The sequence below is a fragment of the Ammodytes marinus genome (assembly GCF_949987685.1).
Source record: "Ammodytes marinus genome assembly, chromosome: 13".
Lineage (NCBI taxonomy): Eukaryota > Metazoa > Chordata > Actinopteri > Uranoscopiformes > Ammodytidae > Ammodytes > Ammodytes marinus.
This window is the reverse complement of record NC_137217.1, coordinates 9122330-9138650: the sequence shown is the minus strand read 5'-3', so window position 1 is coordinate 9138650 and position 16321 is coordinate 9122330. Positions and strand designations below refer to the sequence as shown.

The following is a 16321-nucleotide window of genomic DNA, read 5'->3' as shown; positions in this document are numbered from 1 at the left end:
GAATGCATCAGAAAAAGGGTGTCAATGGAGAGAAAAAAATAACCTGTGTATCAGTGTCATGCAACAGTGGCTTAACTGTCAAATATGAGAGAAAGAACAAGATCCGTGTGTGGGGGTAATTGGTCTATGGATTTAAACTAATAATTGACAGACATTCAGGAGGACATTGTGTCGGCAGAAATGACAAGGAGAGATGTTGTTGTCAAGCCCGAGGTGGCAGGCCTGGCATTAGGCTCACTGAGTAGCACATAAACACGGCATTCAATTTCATGGCACTTGTTTTAATGGGGCGCTATTTTGGAGAAAAAAGAATTACTACATTTCACTTGAGAAGTCCCGTCTTTGAACAAACAATCTGTAACTGACTACAGCTCACTTCAGTGCCAGCATAATACTAAAGGCTCTGCCATCAGTTCCAATTGACTCCATATTAAATTACTACTCTCTCCTACCGCAGTTCCATCCAGAGTCTTAGCTGTTTGTCAAGTGAGCTCTATGTCGCTCCGGCTGCCTGAGTAAAGGTGTACGTTTCACCATGTGAGAGTAAAAATTGGACAATCAATATGCAAAATTAAAATCTCTCTCCCCATTTACATCTTATCTTTAAAAAAAGACAGCATGTGACATATTGAGGGGGCCATTGAAAAAGCAGAATGGATGAATATACTGTACACACAAAGAGCTTTTCAAAATATCAAGACATTATGCCTGCCTGTTTCCTTAGTTTTCCCCTAGTTTAGTACATCAACACTTATTAACGGTGACCAGGAAAGAATTATTCAATGCCACCACTCCTCAAACCTTTTTTTTCCCCTATGTCAAGATGGAATACTAACTGAAAGGCCACAAACTTAGCAGTAAAATAAATGATTTGTCAACTCTGTGTGTGTGTGTATCTGCGCATGCACCTACACAGCTTGCATGCAGGGTGCAGACAGCAGAGTAACATCGATACCCGCGCGCATCAGCATTACGGATAAGCCGACGCTGAACTGTGGCGGAAAACAAAAGCAGCGTCTGCTCAAAGGTGATATTAAGGATTCAGGTACGGGGACGTTGAAAAGATAGAAAGACCCAGAAAGTTAAAGTTGCTACGTCACACGTGGCAATCGATGGCAACACGCCCAGACCATCAACACCTCAGACAGCACAGAGAAAAGTCAGATGAATGCATGCGAGTGAAGGCCCACACACGCAAGTTTCCGTAAGTTAACAGAAGTGCCAAACTGCTTGCACTTTGGAGGAATGCATTCATTTTCCAGTGAGAATTTTTTTTTTTTTTTAACTAGGCTTTAATTTCTTAATTTTGAAAACATTAGGCTACAAGCTTTATTTAATTTTTTTATATTTTCAATGATTCTTAATATTGTTAAAATTAAGATAAGTTTTTAAAAACTATCAATTTTCTCTTATTTCCCTTGAAATCGCAATATTGGACACTATAATCGCAATAGCACAATTTCTCCAAATTCTGCAGCACTACTGTACATCGAACAACAACACAATCAACAAACCTACATTTTCTAATATTGGTTATGAGGCACCAGGAAGAAGTGCCATAAAAATAAATTAAATTGTTTTTTCATACGGCAGTGATTGTCACATAAAAATGTGTATGTCTCCATTGATTACCTTGCAAACAGTTTCAACATCCCAGGGCAGGATGGTCTGCAGATCGATGAGCTCGCAGGACACTCCCAGTTTCTCTTGAGCCATAGTGGCCACTTCCCTCATGACTTGGATCTGAATGGAAAAGAAAGAAAGAAGAATGCATTTCAATGTAATGAGCTGATGCGATTTGCAGTTGAGCTATGTCTGCAAAAACAAATCCTTGTCTTATATTTGCTGAGCCATTATGCACTTCAAATTCAATAGACTTGCACTAAAGAAAATACAACATCATCTATGGTAACAATTAACACGTGTTATTTTCCAACACTTTGAGATTCTCCAGAGCTGCAATATTTATCAGAACAAAAGCAGAATGGTCTTAATTTCTGTTACAATTATAAAATCATGTAAATGCTGTAGAATTGCTTTAAATATCCAAGGCACAGTGGCCCTCATTTATCAATCTTGCGTAGACCAGAAAAATGGGTGTACGTACATTTCCACGCAAATCTCGGCATTTATCAATATGGACGTGAGCGTAGGGTACGCTCAAATCCCACGCCAGCTCTCAGCTCGTGTACGCAAATTTGAAAACTGCTTGGACTCGCAGTGCAGGCTGTGCCGGGTAGCCGATGACTTTGTTGGACAATTATTAGAAGATAATACAAATGCAGTGCAAATAAGACCGAAATAAAGATATTAATCACTTAAAAATGTGCAGCTTATGGTGTGCAACTGAGTAGGAGAGCTGATTCAATAGTGCGCACACCGGCCACTTAGGAGGGCTGCATGGGACTGCGTAAGGGCAGTTGTCTCCGTCTTGGAGCAGCTGGGGGGACACTGAGGCACGGGGGCTGCATTCATTCAAAATGTTAGCCTAAGTATTAAATATGTAGTAGGCCTACACTGCTCTTTATGATACAAAAAAATACACGGCACAACATTCAGCTTAACATTTTATTTATTTGACGCACTTTGTAGATGTTAGTTCCTCTTTTAATGTGTCATTGATGCTAAAGCGAGCGATTTATTTCCACCGTTAACCGGCACGTTGTTCCGATCTGCTGGTGGAGCAGGACGGTGGGCGCTCTAACAGCTGATCGCTGCCGGGTCGGCTTGTGCAGCTGGTGGCCGGGCTGACCACTCGTGCTGTCATACAGTAAAACGCAAAATGTGTAATTTTTAGTTTTTAAAACCATTTTGAGTAGTGCTATCTAAAAGGGCCAATACATTCTAATCATTAAAATCTCTGCTGACTATTTATTTTATGGGGACCATTATCGGACAGTTGGTGCGTCTTTTTCTCCACTTATAATATGCCCGCAGCCCCGCACCCACAGTTGGTTGCATTTCAGAACAGCAACACCCTTTTTTTAGTGGCGATTTTGAGTCAACACCAACGCTGTTGACCGCAGCAGTTATTTCCTTCCTAACTGCTGCCTTCTGTCGTTCTTTGATGCTGCTTGTAGGCTAATGCTCCGAAATGAAACTCTTTTTTTTTCTACTTTCGCTGTTATTCTGTCAATTTCTACTTCAGGGAAGTGCCGTATTGCGCATATCCATGTCGTAAAACCTCTGGGCGAGGCCTCTAAACTGAGAAAATATAGGGGCGTGATACGCTCGTTTTCATCCGCCGCATTTATCAATAATGGCCTGGCGTACGCTGAGATTGGCGAGATACGACTGTTTGATAAATCCCATGCGATACCTGGCGTAGGGAGGTATTTGCACCAGTTTCCACGCAAAATTGATAAATGAGGGCCAGTGAGAGCACTGCATTTCACCTAACCATTCTGAGATATAGGTTTTTCAACTGCAACATAAACTGCAATACAATAAGAAGAACATATTTTTATGTTTTTAATAACAAAACTGACATTTGCATTGGTGTGTCAAAAGAAAAAACGTATTCCTTCCCTCCCCCCACAAAGTCTAATTTATAAGAACTGGGTGATAGCCCTACATTGTATTTCAAATATCAAATATGTACTTTTATATGTTGAAAATGAAAAATGACTGTACAAACTGGCATTTTGCAGCTTAATAATTGTATGCATGAGGTAAAAAATAGTAATTGAATAATATAGTAATATAATAAAGTATAGAAAAGCATTTTGTTGAACTGTTTGGGACTCGGAGCCTTTCACAGATCAGCACCTAATAAACAGAAAGCTGAAACAGCCATAATACCTCAAAATATGACGTGCAAGTTACTCCTATTAAATTATCATTTGTGTATTAAAGGATTGAAGTTCAGCGAGTCCATGTTTACTGGCACGCAGCGTTTGCTGCTTCCTTTGAATTGCTGTGATAAATCTCAATCTTCATAACTCAAACACAAAGCCATTTTAAAAGATACAGGCGTTGGCCACGAGCTGACAAATAAGCTCAATAACTACGAGCATGATAATGGAAAGACATTCAATGATTTCAGCAGATGAGGTGGAGCGTTCTGAGGGAGAACACATTAATAGAGGGACAGTTAAGACTAGGGGAAGAACTTCTCTGTTTAGGCGATCAGAAACTGAAGATTGGGCACTCATCCTTTCGCTCCCCTCTAAGAGTTGTTTTCTCAATTCATCTGCACAGGCCTGACAGACCAGCGGAGTAATTAAGTGGGAAAGACGAGTGGCATTTCTAATAGGAGAGCCATGCTTTCCATTGCTTTACCGGATCCCCCTTTTTCTCTGTCCACCCTTCAACAATAATACTGGCTTTGATGGAGACATTTTCCTTCAATGGCCCGAGACTCCCCTCCCATGCTTCCGGGTACATTACGGCCTGGATAAGCCTGGTTAAGTGGCTGAGCACAATCAGAGTCTGAGACCACTCCTGGTGAGTTACAGGCACTTCCATACCGAGCTGTGGAAAATAAAATCTCTGGGATGAAAAGAAAGGCAACAATGGAACGTGTGCAACAGACTTGTAGTGTTAACACAAGGAGAGGCTACAGCCTTGATGTTGTGGAGATGTCTAGGCAGACTGATCCCAGCTAAGAGACCCTGCTGGGAAACAAGGGGCTTGTGTTCAATTTAGAGTTAATCCACAGCTTGTGCTGGTGGCAATTAGCTGATATGGGTATGGGCGACATGGGCAGCCAAAACAAGATATTGGAAATAGTGACATGTGTTGTGTTGAGTGGGGAAAGGTCTCCCACTCAGAAGTAGATGGTAACAGTGCAAGGTGGCGTCAGCCGTCAGGTCTCCTCACTGGAAGCCAGAGGTAGAGGGAGCAAGGAAATCCTTCAACAAGCGCACCTTTGTACAGTACTAATGCAATTACTAAAATCAGTCATAAGACTAAATGCTACTAAATACACCACAGACCACAATAAATCATAAATCATTCTTCTGGTTTGTTTGAAATCCTTAAAGGTATACTCAGTAGGATAAATGCAAGATTTGGACTTGGCCCAACCAACCCATATCCCCCCCCCCTCCTCTGCCCAAAGGTTGACAGACAGACATGCGGTTCAGTTTGTTTCTTGTTTGAAATGCTTAAGTGTAATAACCAGGTTTTCTTGGTGTTGGATTCTATTTGTATATGTATATAGTATTAACACAGGTGCAATAGTTTGATAATCTTGCATTTGTATTTCTATATTACAATGTTTCAATAAATGTGTAGTTGTTACCCCTTTATTTTTAATATATATATATATATATATATATATATATATATATATATATATATATATATATATTTTATTTTATTTTGATATGTTTTAATTACTTATTTGTGTTTAAAATGGGGGGCACCAAACACGCTACTGTCTGTGTCTGTTAAGGTCATGCAGTGGAGAAGATGACAGATGGCGCCTGCTTTCCTGTCGCCCACTTAGAGTCTGTGAATGACGGACAAAGTCGACTACCTGTGTCCCCCAGGCAACCAGAGTGACATCACTGCCTTCCTGTAGCACCTCGGCCTGCGAGAGTGGAACGGTGAAGCCCTCCACGGGAACCTGCTCCACTGAGGACACACACACACACACACACACACACACACACACACACACACACACACACACACACACACACACACACACACACACACACACACACACACACACACACACACACACACACACACACACACACACACACACACACACACACACACACACACACACACACACACACACACACACACACACACACACACACACACACACACACCAAAAGATTAATATTCCATAAGCGGTTACGTACGAACCCATTACATGCAAGCTCACACGAAACAAACCCGAGGGTATTTTCTGAACACGGCCATTCATCATTTTCCTGTGCACCCTGAGGTTTTCATGTAAAATACTCTCATACTGAACGGACCTCTAAATAATACACTAGAGGACAAAGTGGTGAAATGACAGACGGTCCAAGAACATACATTCCTAATAAAGAACATATTGTCCGTCCCAATTCAAATAATTTTTTTCCAAAACCTCATCTCCCACCAGAGACAGTGTTGTATTATCAGCCCAATCTGATGCATGACATAACGATAGCTAATGCCAGCTAAAAAGCCCATATCCCTGATATATCTTGACAACTAAACATTGGTGGGGTTGGTTATCAATCACAAAAATGGAACATTAGTTCTAAAAACTCTCTCTCTCTGAACCAAAGTCCAAAACAGTTTGTGTAAGTATATGGTTTGAATAATAGTCACTCATGTCTTGGAACGTAGAAGCATGGTTAAGGAAATCATTACAACGCAAAAATCTTTCACTTTTTTAACAAATCGCTTTTAAAACACGCTTCTTATCTGCAATATTAATACTGCCCAGACAACATACAACCACTAAACGTAGTATTACATTTATCTTAGAATCTCACTCCCCATTATGACTTTGGGTGGAAAAACATGCAGCGCACAGGATCCGAAAGTGTGAGTGGATCCTTGGGCAAACACACTGCCACAAGCGTCCGTGCATGGCAACGCATGAAGTCAAAAGTACAATTAGGCGGAGTAATTATACTCCGGGGAGACGCTGAGAGTTTGAAACCGTTCTGGAAACCATGACTGACTTCCATGATCCCTTCAAAGCCGTAAAGGAAAGAATAATTGCCCACCCTGTCGACTCACTGTGTTGAAACAGCATGAAGGACTTGGGCTGAATCATATGAAACTTCCAGACCAGACAGAAAAAATAGGCCGCTTGAGTGGAATAATAGCATTTTACCCAATGTTAAAATTGAATTATGAAAACTAGGTTATGGCTTAATAAGTGGAATCTCAGGCCCTTGCGAAAACAGTATGGCCTTGATGAGACAAATGTGTGGTGACTATCCCCAAGAGAGGCCCAGCTGCAAATTAAAACATGACTTCATCACCCAGGCAGGCATAGATCATAAGTGGCATGTTGACCTGGCATGACAGTTGGCTTCCTCCTGAAACGCTACCTAAACGACACCCTGTGTGAAATGGATGATTTGTCATACAGCTAGAAGGATTTGAAGAATGCTATAAAATGGAAAAGGGGACCATGTGTTAATGTGGATGGAACTGTAAAGTGATATCTTCATTTCAGTTCAACTAAAGCAGCTGGTCACATAGCACATCCTCAAAACAAACATGTCTCAACATTAAAAAGGTGGAATCAGCGATTCTGGAGAATGCTTGTTGTCAAAATCACTTTGTCAAATTCAGTGAATATCACCTCACGATCCCTACCTGTCCGTACTGTGTGCAAAGAAAAAAACGTATCTCAAAACATGCCCATTTATAGAGCCTAGGCTTTGTATTTACACTGATATCTTTCCCCGCGTTTACACAGTACGGACAGGTAGCTGATGTTGAGGAGATGATCACTGATTTTGACGAAGAGTGCTTTTCAAAACCAGAATTCTCCAGAATCACTGACTACACCTTTAATGCTGACATGACTGACTGAGCGATATTACAAACAGTACAGAGCATTACTGATGAAACATTGTTCCTGTATTGTATTATCATATCCAAGTGTTTGTCTGACATAACCCAACAGACATTATCACAATTGGACCAAACAAATGACACTAAATTATTTCACAGCCACTGAATCCTGCACTGCTTAGAATGCACATATTATTAGGCTACCACCACTGTGAGCCGATGAAGACATGGATAACAGAAATAATATTACTGTATATACTTCCACATTTATCATCAACAGCAGTCTATTAGTCGAAAGGCTTGGTCCAATAAGCATTTCAAATGATAACATTTCACAGCAAAATCAATTCATTCCAATGGACTCATAGCTAAGAGGGGATTATTTTTGCAGCAAATGTAACATTGGGGAACTACTAGTTTTGATGAATATTTTCAGCTGGGAGTATAAACTGCTCGTCAAAAAATGGATTGGTTTGCAGAAAGGAGTTGAGGCTACGATTAAATCTTAAGAAAAAATGAGTGCTATCTAAATGAAAGTTAGCAAGCAGTTAACAAGCTCTGAGACCTTTTTCCCCTCTTCATTGACTGATGTACATCCTGAAAACAGCACAGTACAGAAACAATGGATGTTTGGGAAGCTATTCAATAGCTCACGTGTCCAACCCTGCTAGTGTGTTAGCAGTTAGCTACAGTAGTAAAGTAGGAGTTTTTTTTGGTTTGTTTTTTTGCAAGCGGTTACATCGTTACCAAACATCTAAAAACAAATCTGGTTTTGACCGAGACAAATTAATTTCACTGCTACTTGGCCTCAGAAGTTATATATATTTATTGCTCTTTAATCAAAAAAATATCAATAAACAATGTGCTGATAGAGTCCATTTGTGCTGATGAGTGGTTTTAATTTTGGACCGCACTGTAACATTATAAATGATTTGGACAATGACCACTAACCTCGTGCCATAATTGAAACAATCACAGCAGTTCTCTATAATATTTCACAATCTCATCTGGCTCTTATCAAAGCAGGAAACTAACAAAACTGGTGAAAATCAAGAGGCTTTTGCTTTGAGGCGGGTTGCACCAATCTGTTCTCTCAGGGTCTGTCTTTCATTTACTATTATGATCTCAAACATCAACTTCAAGCCTCCAACTGTTTATTTAATCACGTAGATCCAATCATGTAGTCATGGCAGCACTGTTTGGCAACATTTGCCAAAAACTGTTATAAAGAGCTGATTAGGACTTTGTGACACCTTATGTTCAACCATGCCTCCTTGTAACACTGGTGTTGCCTCCACACGGAGAGAGGAATGATTTGTTGTCAACACTTCACGGCCTATTGAGATGCTCTGCTGCACACTTGTGGCCCTGCTGATATCTCATTGTTTGTTTGTCTTGCTTCGCACCTCGCAAAAAGGAAGAACATTTGCTTTCAATAAAAAAAAGGAACCGGGCAAGGAGATCAAGGGGTCTGGCGAGGCACCATGCCAGAGGAAAAGTGAACACTGGGTGAAAACAAACATGTTGACTTGAAGTTCCTATTTATTTGTGCAGTGCAGCTCACCTGCTGCTCTGTACAGGATCTTGGGCTCAAAGAATATGCAGGGGTTCTGGTCAGCGATGCAGGCCATCAGCAGACCCTTGGCTTGAACTGGACCACGAGGGATCACAACCTGAAGGGACACATGACACACACTTTATTAACATCCAGTTATGTTGAATCACTGGAATGCTCTCTCCTTTGTCAATACTGGGAAGGAAATATTACATTGAATATGTTTAATAATATGTGTGAATATTAATTGTGAGTAAAGTATAATGGCTCCACATGCAGACAGTGACAGACTCAAACAGGTCAGCATGCCTCGAACTGGATCCCAGTCCACCTTAACGGTTTGTTGGCCCAAGACACGGAACTATTTAATCTACAAAGTAAACCCACTAGAGTGTTAAGCACTTCATATTGACTTGAGTAGCTGCGAGGAACTTTTATTTACATGTTTATTTGACTATATAAAATAAATAATGGTAATATGACGAGGGTGAAGCAAAGTAAACTTTGATTTAGTACCGTTCGGAAACACAGGGTGATCTGGTGTGCCTGCCGTAAATCGTTTCCCGGGAAATCATACCCATGCAAAGTTATTAATAAAAATAACTAAATAAAAATGGTGTTCTTTTCACTGATGGTGTCGTTTTCATGTTACGGGTCATTTACGACCATCAGAGGAAAAATAAGACCGTTTCCATAAACATTTAAAAGGTTCCTTGTAGGATGTTTATCTGTCCTGTAATCCTCTCTTCTTCTCTGAGCCATTCTATCATGTCAGATATTTTATCTTGTCAGATATCTCATCTCTTAATAGCTTTTACTGTGAGTCAGAATTGGGGTATCACGAAAAACAACGGCCAAAGCTAAATCGAGCCTGTCAGACAGTGTGCTGGGACTCAGACCCCTTAGATGGAGCTCAAAGTGCTGAAGGTTTACACAAAGATGAACATTTATCAGCCTGACCTTTACGGGGAGATAACACGTTTGTTGCTCTCAGTTACACACAGTGGATGAACTGTAGCTGTAGCCAATACCATACAGTCATTCCCAGGCTGTGACGTATAAGACAACTTTAATTATGATTTAATGTACGCTAAGTGAAAAAGAAAAAAACAAGGCATGAGGGATGTTGTATTTTGACATTTTGTCAGACTTGTTTACTGTGAGCATATGGTGTTAAAGGGGCATTTCAAAATTGTATATATAGAAAATATATAAATATTTATATAGATAAATAACACACTGGCTTAGTTGGAAATGAGCCCCTTTGTCCAAAATCCTGAACTACCCCTTTAATTCCACCTCAATGAAACCATTAATGTCTGAGTGAATCATTTTCCTCCCCAGGCCCTGCTGCTCACACATCCTAACATAAAAGTAGCACGCTCTCTTGCCTTCTTTTTTTTTTTTTTTTTACAAGCCTGAAGCGTGCAGGTGTGGTAAGCATTGAGCCTCAAGTTTATATTCTACTAAAATTCTATGACTGGACAGTTATTTTCTCCGAGTTGCCACTTCATTTTTCCAAGTGACACACACACTGTTTTTCTTGCTCAAGTGTCAGTATAGCTTGTTAAAAGTTGAACCACTCAGAACGGGGGAAGCCGCCGACTGCAAAACAAGCAGTGATTCCTCCGGTTTGTATTATGATGTGCTCTCGCTGAGTAGAAAAAAACAGCACTGCTTCCGTTTGGGATGAAGGAATGAAAGCAAAGCGTGATAAATCCGTCTCCCGTGTGTCAGAAGGATATTTGCATTATGTTGAACCTAGAGCGACCTCGGACACTTTTAAGTCTTGAACCGTGTGGAGTACATTGCCAAGATGTTTCTTTTAGAAAGGTTAAGTTAATACCAATTGGCAACAGCGTGTCACGCCTCGAGCATTTGAGTCTAGAGGAGTTTAGGGTCGAGTGAGTTTAAAGCGCTAACAAGAAAAAGTAGTGAAAGGTGCTTCTCTCACTGCCTCAGAAATTGGTTCTCTGTTCATTCTGGGTAAGAGTGCGTTCATCTAAGGAAAGATTAGATTAGTAGTTCAATGAGTCAGTGCGTTTCCATGGCACAAATAGATTGGATTAAGACATAAATCGAACTAGACACTCGAAAGGACCGTGTGACTTGTCTGAGTATACATGGCCTTTCAGAAATCGGATAAATGTCCGATGCATGGCTGTCTCCACTATGCTAGGTGGCGTTGTAGCCCTTTCAACAAGTGGTTATACTGTAGAGCCACGTCCGGTTGCCTTCCGGCAATAACCCTACTATTTTTTTATGTCGTCTCCTTCCACTTCCACGTGAAATCCCCGGCAGGGATTCTCGAGCAAGCGCAGAACGCAAACTCCGATATGCGATGTTCGATCCCCGTCTACATGCAGAGAGAATGCCGACTATGAACGAGTTATCTAGGTGTTCTTATCCGACTTCCCTTGTCCGTTAATGTGCCGATTTGTGTGCGAAGTAGATCGGATAAAGGTGTTTACATGCATTTTACAAGTCCTGTTGAAGTAGTCTTATTTGTTTATTTACCTGATTATGAGTCTGCATGTAAACGCCCTGACTGTTTCATATTATCATGTGGCCCTCCAATCTTCACTGACTAAAATAAATATATATTTCTCGAACTTAAAAGTATTACTCTACAGTACGGTTGCTGCAGGTGATATCCAAGACATGTCCCTAGCTTTACTGTTGCAGAGTCCTCTCTTGAAACTAAAACACATGTAAAACGTTTTGTAGCTGCATTGTTTTGTGCGTAATGTCGCAGGAGATCAGATAAATAATAATACATCTGGTGCCTTTTAACAATCATCAAAAGAGCCAAACCATAACAATCCAGTTGAATCAGTCTTTCTGCTTTCTCGTTCACCAACTTCCCTCTGTGTGTGCCGACAATATTCAATTGATGATAGACAAAGATATGAGAACACCGGGCTGTCTGTTGTTTCAGCTTGAAGATATACTTTATGTTTACTTGTTGGAACACTGAACTTCAAAGTCAATTGAATTTATTGGGACTTATTTTCTCCAATTCTGTATTTTCTTGCCAGATTGACTTTCTGTATTATGGTTGTATTAGCATGACTGTAACCGAAGACTAACAACTTGGACTGGCGTTTCACTACCTTGATGTTTCTGCCGGAATACTTGAATATGTTTTGGGGACAAGGCATGAGAAAAACATATAAAAAAAGTAAACAAATAGGAGCATATATTAGTATCTGTAATAAACGACATGTCTAACCTTGACTCCAGGGCAGTGGGCGAAGAAGGCCTCGGGGCTTTGTGAGTGGTACAGTGAACCGTGGCCCACACAACCCCACGGAGCGCGGATGGTGAGTCTGCCGCAGTCAAACAGGTTTCCGGAACGGTAGCGGTACTTGGCTGCTTCGTTGACGATCTGGAAAAGAGGCCAACATAATTCAGGTAAGTCGACATTAAGACTGATACTTACGAGAGACCTGGGTTGTTGCAAAAACAGCTAGTGATGTAAACATTATGAGGTATTCATTAATGAACAAATACTTGATTGTATTAATTAGGCCGGCACCGTTGGACACCGTATTGACACTTCATTGTGCTGAGCCATTCTCCCTGTAACTCCTCTTAAAGCTTTTAACAAACCTACTTTACCAACTCATCTCAAGTGCTTTGTTTCTTTTACCGACTGCTACGGTTTCTGATGCTGGGCTTCCCCCAAAAAGGTGTCCTGAGTTTTCCTCCCTGCGACTCAGGCGGGCTGTTAACTCTGCTTTAAAAAGGGTCTCTCAGGTCAGTTTGGGTTGCACCATTTTAAGTGAGAGCACAGACGGAGAAAGGGAAGCAGCCCCACTCAAGGTCCGACACTTTCAGTAGATTTTTACCAACTGCCAAACGTTTCAGAAACTGGTTCCAATGAACACATTGCGTTTTACGTTGTCTTAACGTAGCAGTGATTCCTATTCATCTTGTGGAGGGTCGAGAGTACATAGAATGACACTGGTGATGACATGTATGTATGGTATAACTGAAGCACTTCCACTGTCCGGCTCAGCCTGTTTAGTGACACATTAATCTGCCACAGGAAAGACTTTACTTCTTTGGTTTATAAGACTGTTTTGAGCTAGGTTGTAAAATATCAAACTACAGTTGCAGGTAATAAATACAATCACTAACATTCATGGCTGCCAAGCTAGCGACTGGAATTCATTTTCTCTCTCTCTCTTTGCTAAGTGTTTCTGAAAATACTGAATTATGTCTCTTCTTGTAGGAGGCCTCATCACTTCTATGGTAATAAAACCGAATATGCATAGCTGGTGATCTCGTTAAAAATATTGGAAATTCACATGGATGCCAAACCAAAGATATATCACATAACCGTGTTCTCCACTTTTAAAGACCAATTCATCATGTTGCTGACTTGGATGGGGATGTTGTTTGTCCGCAAAACAAAGGCAGTGTGCACTTTTAGCTGTACTCAGTTTCTCAGTCAGTGGCATAGTCATTTCCAGATAGAGTTACCGAGTTCACATGAGTTCACACACAAATTGAACCTTCTGATTAGAGACATCTGCCACAGTATAATTTAGCCCTTTTGACCTTTAAAAAAAAGGGCTGAATTTATGCAGTGAGTCACTTGTTGTCCTGGCTTGCCGTACACTGTTACTTTCAGGAAAAGGTAAGCCCCTCATATAAGTCATCATTTAGCATGTGAGCGGTTATATATCTAAAATAAAATGTACATTACATTAATCTAAAATGTAGTCGGTTTCATGTTTTTTTTTCTAGTCACACGTGCTGTTTTGCTTTTACTTCTACTTCCATCTCTGATTATTATGTTGTGATTTTTTGCCAATACAGTTCTAATCGTGCTTTGGGCCACGCAAACAGGATGGAGAATGTTGCCATGGAGTCAGCAAGGGGGTTCCTCTCACCCTCAGTGTATTTACAGAAGAAGAAGAAATAAAAAGTTTGCCTGTGACAATTGTGAAGCATAATCTGAATTTGTTAAGGGCTCCTTTAAATAGAGTGGGTTCCTTGAGCTGTCAGAGAAATGTGCGAAAAGCAGCCGTCACTGGAAAGAGTAAGCTGCGCCGATTCCAACAATAACTGTATAAGACCTCTGCAACCTGAGTTATGACACTGAGAAGGAGTTTCTAATGCAAAAGGCAGGTTGTCTTTTTCTTTTTTCTTTTTTTTGGAGTTCCATTAGCATTCTTTCCCTCATTCCAAACCCTGTCTCTTTAACCAAGCACCTACACAGTGCCAGAGAATGTCATCCACACAAGAGAGAGGTTCCTCCCGGACCACATCTATATTAAACAACAAAGGGGTCCCTAGCACTGCCTACAAATGACATTTTGATTTTCCAAGTGTGAATATATTAAAGCACTTCTATCTACAACAACATGAGACGTTCTTGACTTGTGCTGACACTGTACCAGTCAAATTACCATTTGAGCTATTGCTTAGTCAATTGATATATATATATTTTTTCTTTACTGTTTTGAGAGTCAAATATTGGGTCAATTATTAAAGCAAAAATGCCAAATATTTTCTGTTTCCAGCTTCCCACAAGTAAGACTTTTATTGTCATGATGTATACCTATGTTGATCAGACGAGGCAAGATATTTGAGGACATCACCTTGGGCTTAAAGAAATGAGAAAGGGCCCCTTTGACTGTTTTCTGACATTTTATAGACAAAATGATTTAATAAGGAAGAATCAGCAAGGGAATCGACAATGACATTAGTGGCAGCCATGCTTACCTGGTCAAAGGCTGGATAGATATAGTCAGCAAACTGGATCTCAGCAATGGCTGTGGCACCAGCAACAGCGGCACCAATACCAAAACCCACAATCCCCTGCTCACATAGGGGAGTGTTGAAGATTCTGTCCTTGCCTGGGGGAGATATCAGAACAGAGGAGGAGAGAAAGACTAAGCATATGATGTACTAGTACAAAAAGGCAAACATATGCTAATGCTACTGTTTGAGGTAGCTAACTGTTGTATCATAAAGGTTTGAGGCTAAAAGTGTGGCAGCCACTTATCCGGGGTGAGATCACTGAGCAGCACATTGGATTGCAATTTTTATTTGGGACCTCTTGACCACAGAGCAAAAGCACCACACCGCAACACTTGAGCGTTGCGATCGCAAGGAAGGCTCTCTCTTAAAATGCCATGCAGTCCGAAAATAAATGAAGTGACATGCTGATGACTCCTCCACACACACACACACACCCCGCAGAGTAAACACAGGAGACAAGAACAAATCTAAAAACTATTTTCCATTCCCCACCCTATAATCTGAAAAAGTGCCACAAGAGTGGGGACAACCTTAGCAAGTGAGTGATATTTTCGATGTCATTTTTTTTTTGTGTATTTGCCAGAGCAGTCTTTTTCTGTCTTGCTTCCCCTCGTGTGCCCTGCTTGGTTCTTCTCGCAAAGTTCAATTAGCAACCGCGGCACCACAAACCCCCCCAGAGGACTGAGCACTTAAGTGATCACAATGTGGTGCCCGGCCGCGCAGCCTGCAGAGAAGCCCACCGCAAATATGCAGCTTCACGTGAAAGTGACATGCCTGACAAATAATACATGTGGACCCCAGTTTCCCTCGGTGTGTGTATGCATTTTTGAATATGTGTGCTTGCATTTATGTAATTATACATTTATTTATATGTTAGGAATGCATCATTTTGTTGTTTGTTGCTTGTAACAAATTTCCCTAGCTGTCCTCATATTCTATTTATTTAAAAAAAATATATATATTATTTTATTTTATTTTTTTAAACATGTCTGTATTTGCAATATTTTGCTTTCCCAACTATGTATAGTATATTTTCCTCTATATTATTATCTAACAAATTGTGTTGAACTTTTTGCCTGTTCATTTGTATTTCGGAAAATAAAATAAAAACACGTGCCTGGAGTCTAGAATGCATTTTAATAAGTAAATAATGTGTTAGGGTAAGCTTTATATTCAGTGATGTCTGACACCAAAGCTGCTTCCACACACTAGGGAAAGCTAATCAGAGCCTGGAGTCAACGTGAGCTGTTGTGTTCAAACAGAGCTGGATCACCGAGGTGAATGCATCTGCCTAGAGAAAAAAATAATAATGATAATAATAAAAAAATCCATTCATATAGTGTCAGCTGTGCATTAACCTCTGTTCTGTGTAATGGCTGCGGGTGGCGGAGGTGTGCGCCATCCCTTTCAGTAGTGAGAGGGATAAAAACAGCTTAGCGCTCGTCACTGTACACACGGATGAGATGGAAAAATAATGATCCCTCTCCAAAAGGTCAACACGTCTGA

At 40.6% G+C, this 16321-nt stretch overlaps 1 protein-coding gene across 1 annotated transcript in view; it reads right to left on the bottom strand.

Annotated features, from left to right (window-relative positions):
* bckdhb (branched chain keto acid dehydrogenase E1 subunit beta) overlaps nucleotides 1–16321 on the bottom strand; it is a 64807-nt gene that overhangs the window by 45315 nt on the left and 3171 nt on the right. Inside the window, exons 4-8 of the mRNA XM_080039223.1 lie at nucleotides 14777–14910; nucleotides 12273–12428; nucleotides 9050–9158; nucleotides 5483–5580; nucleotides 1633–1743 (exon numbers count right to left, since the gene is read on the bottom strand). Of these exons, the coding sequence (XP_079895349.1) occupies nucleotides 1633–1743; nucleotides 5483–5580; nucleotides 9050–9158; nucleotides 12273–12428; nucleotides 14777–14910 (608 nt within the window). The remainder of the gene's footprint in view (nucleotides 1–1632; nucleotides 1744–5482; nucleotides 5581–9049; nucleotides 9159–12272; nucleotides 12429–14776; nucleotides 14911–16321) is intronic.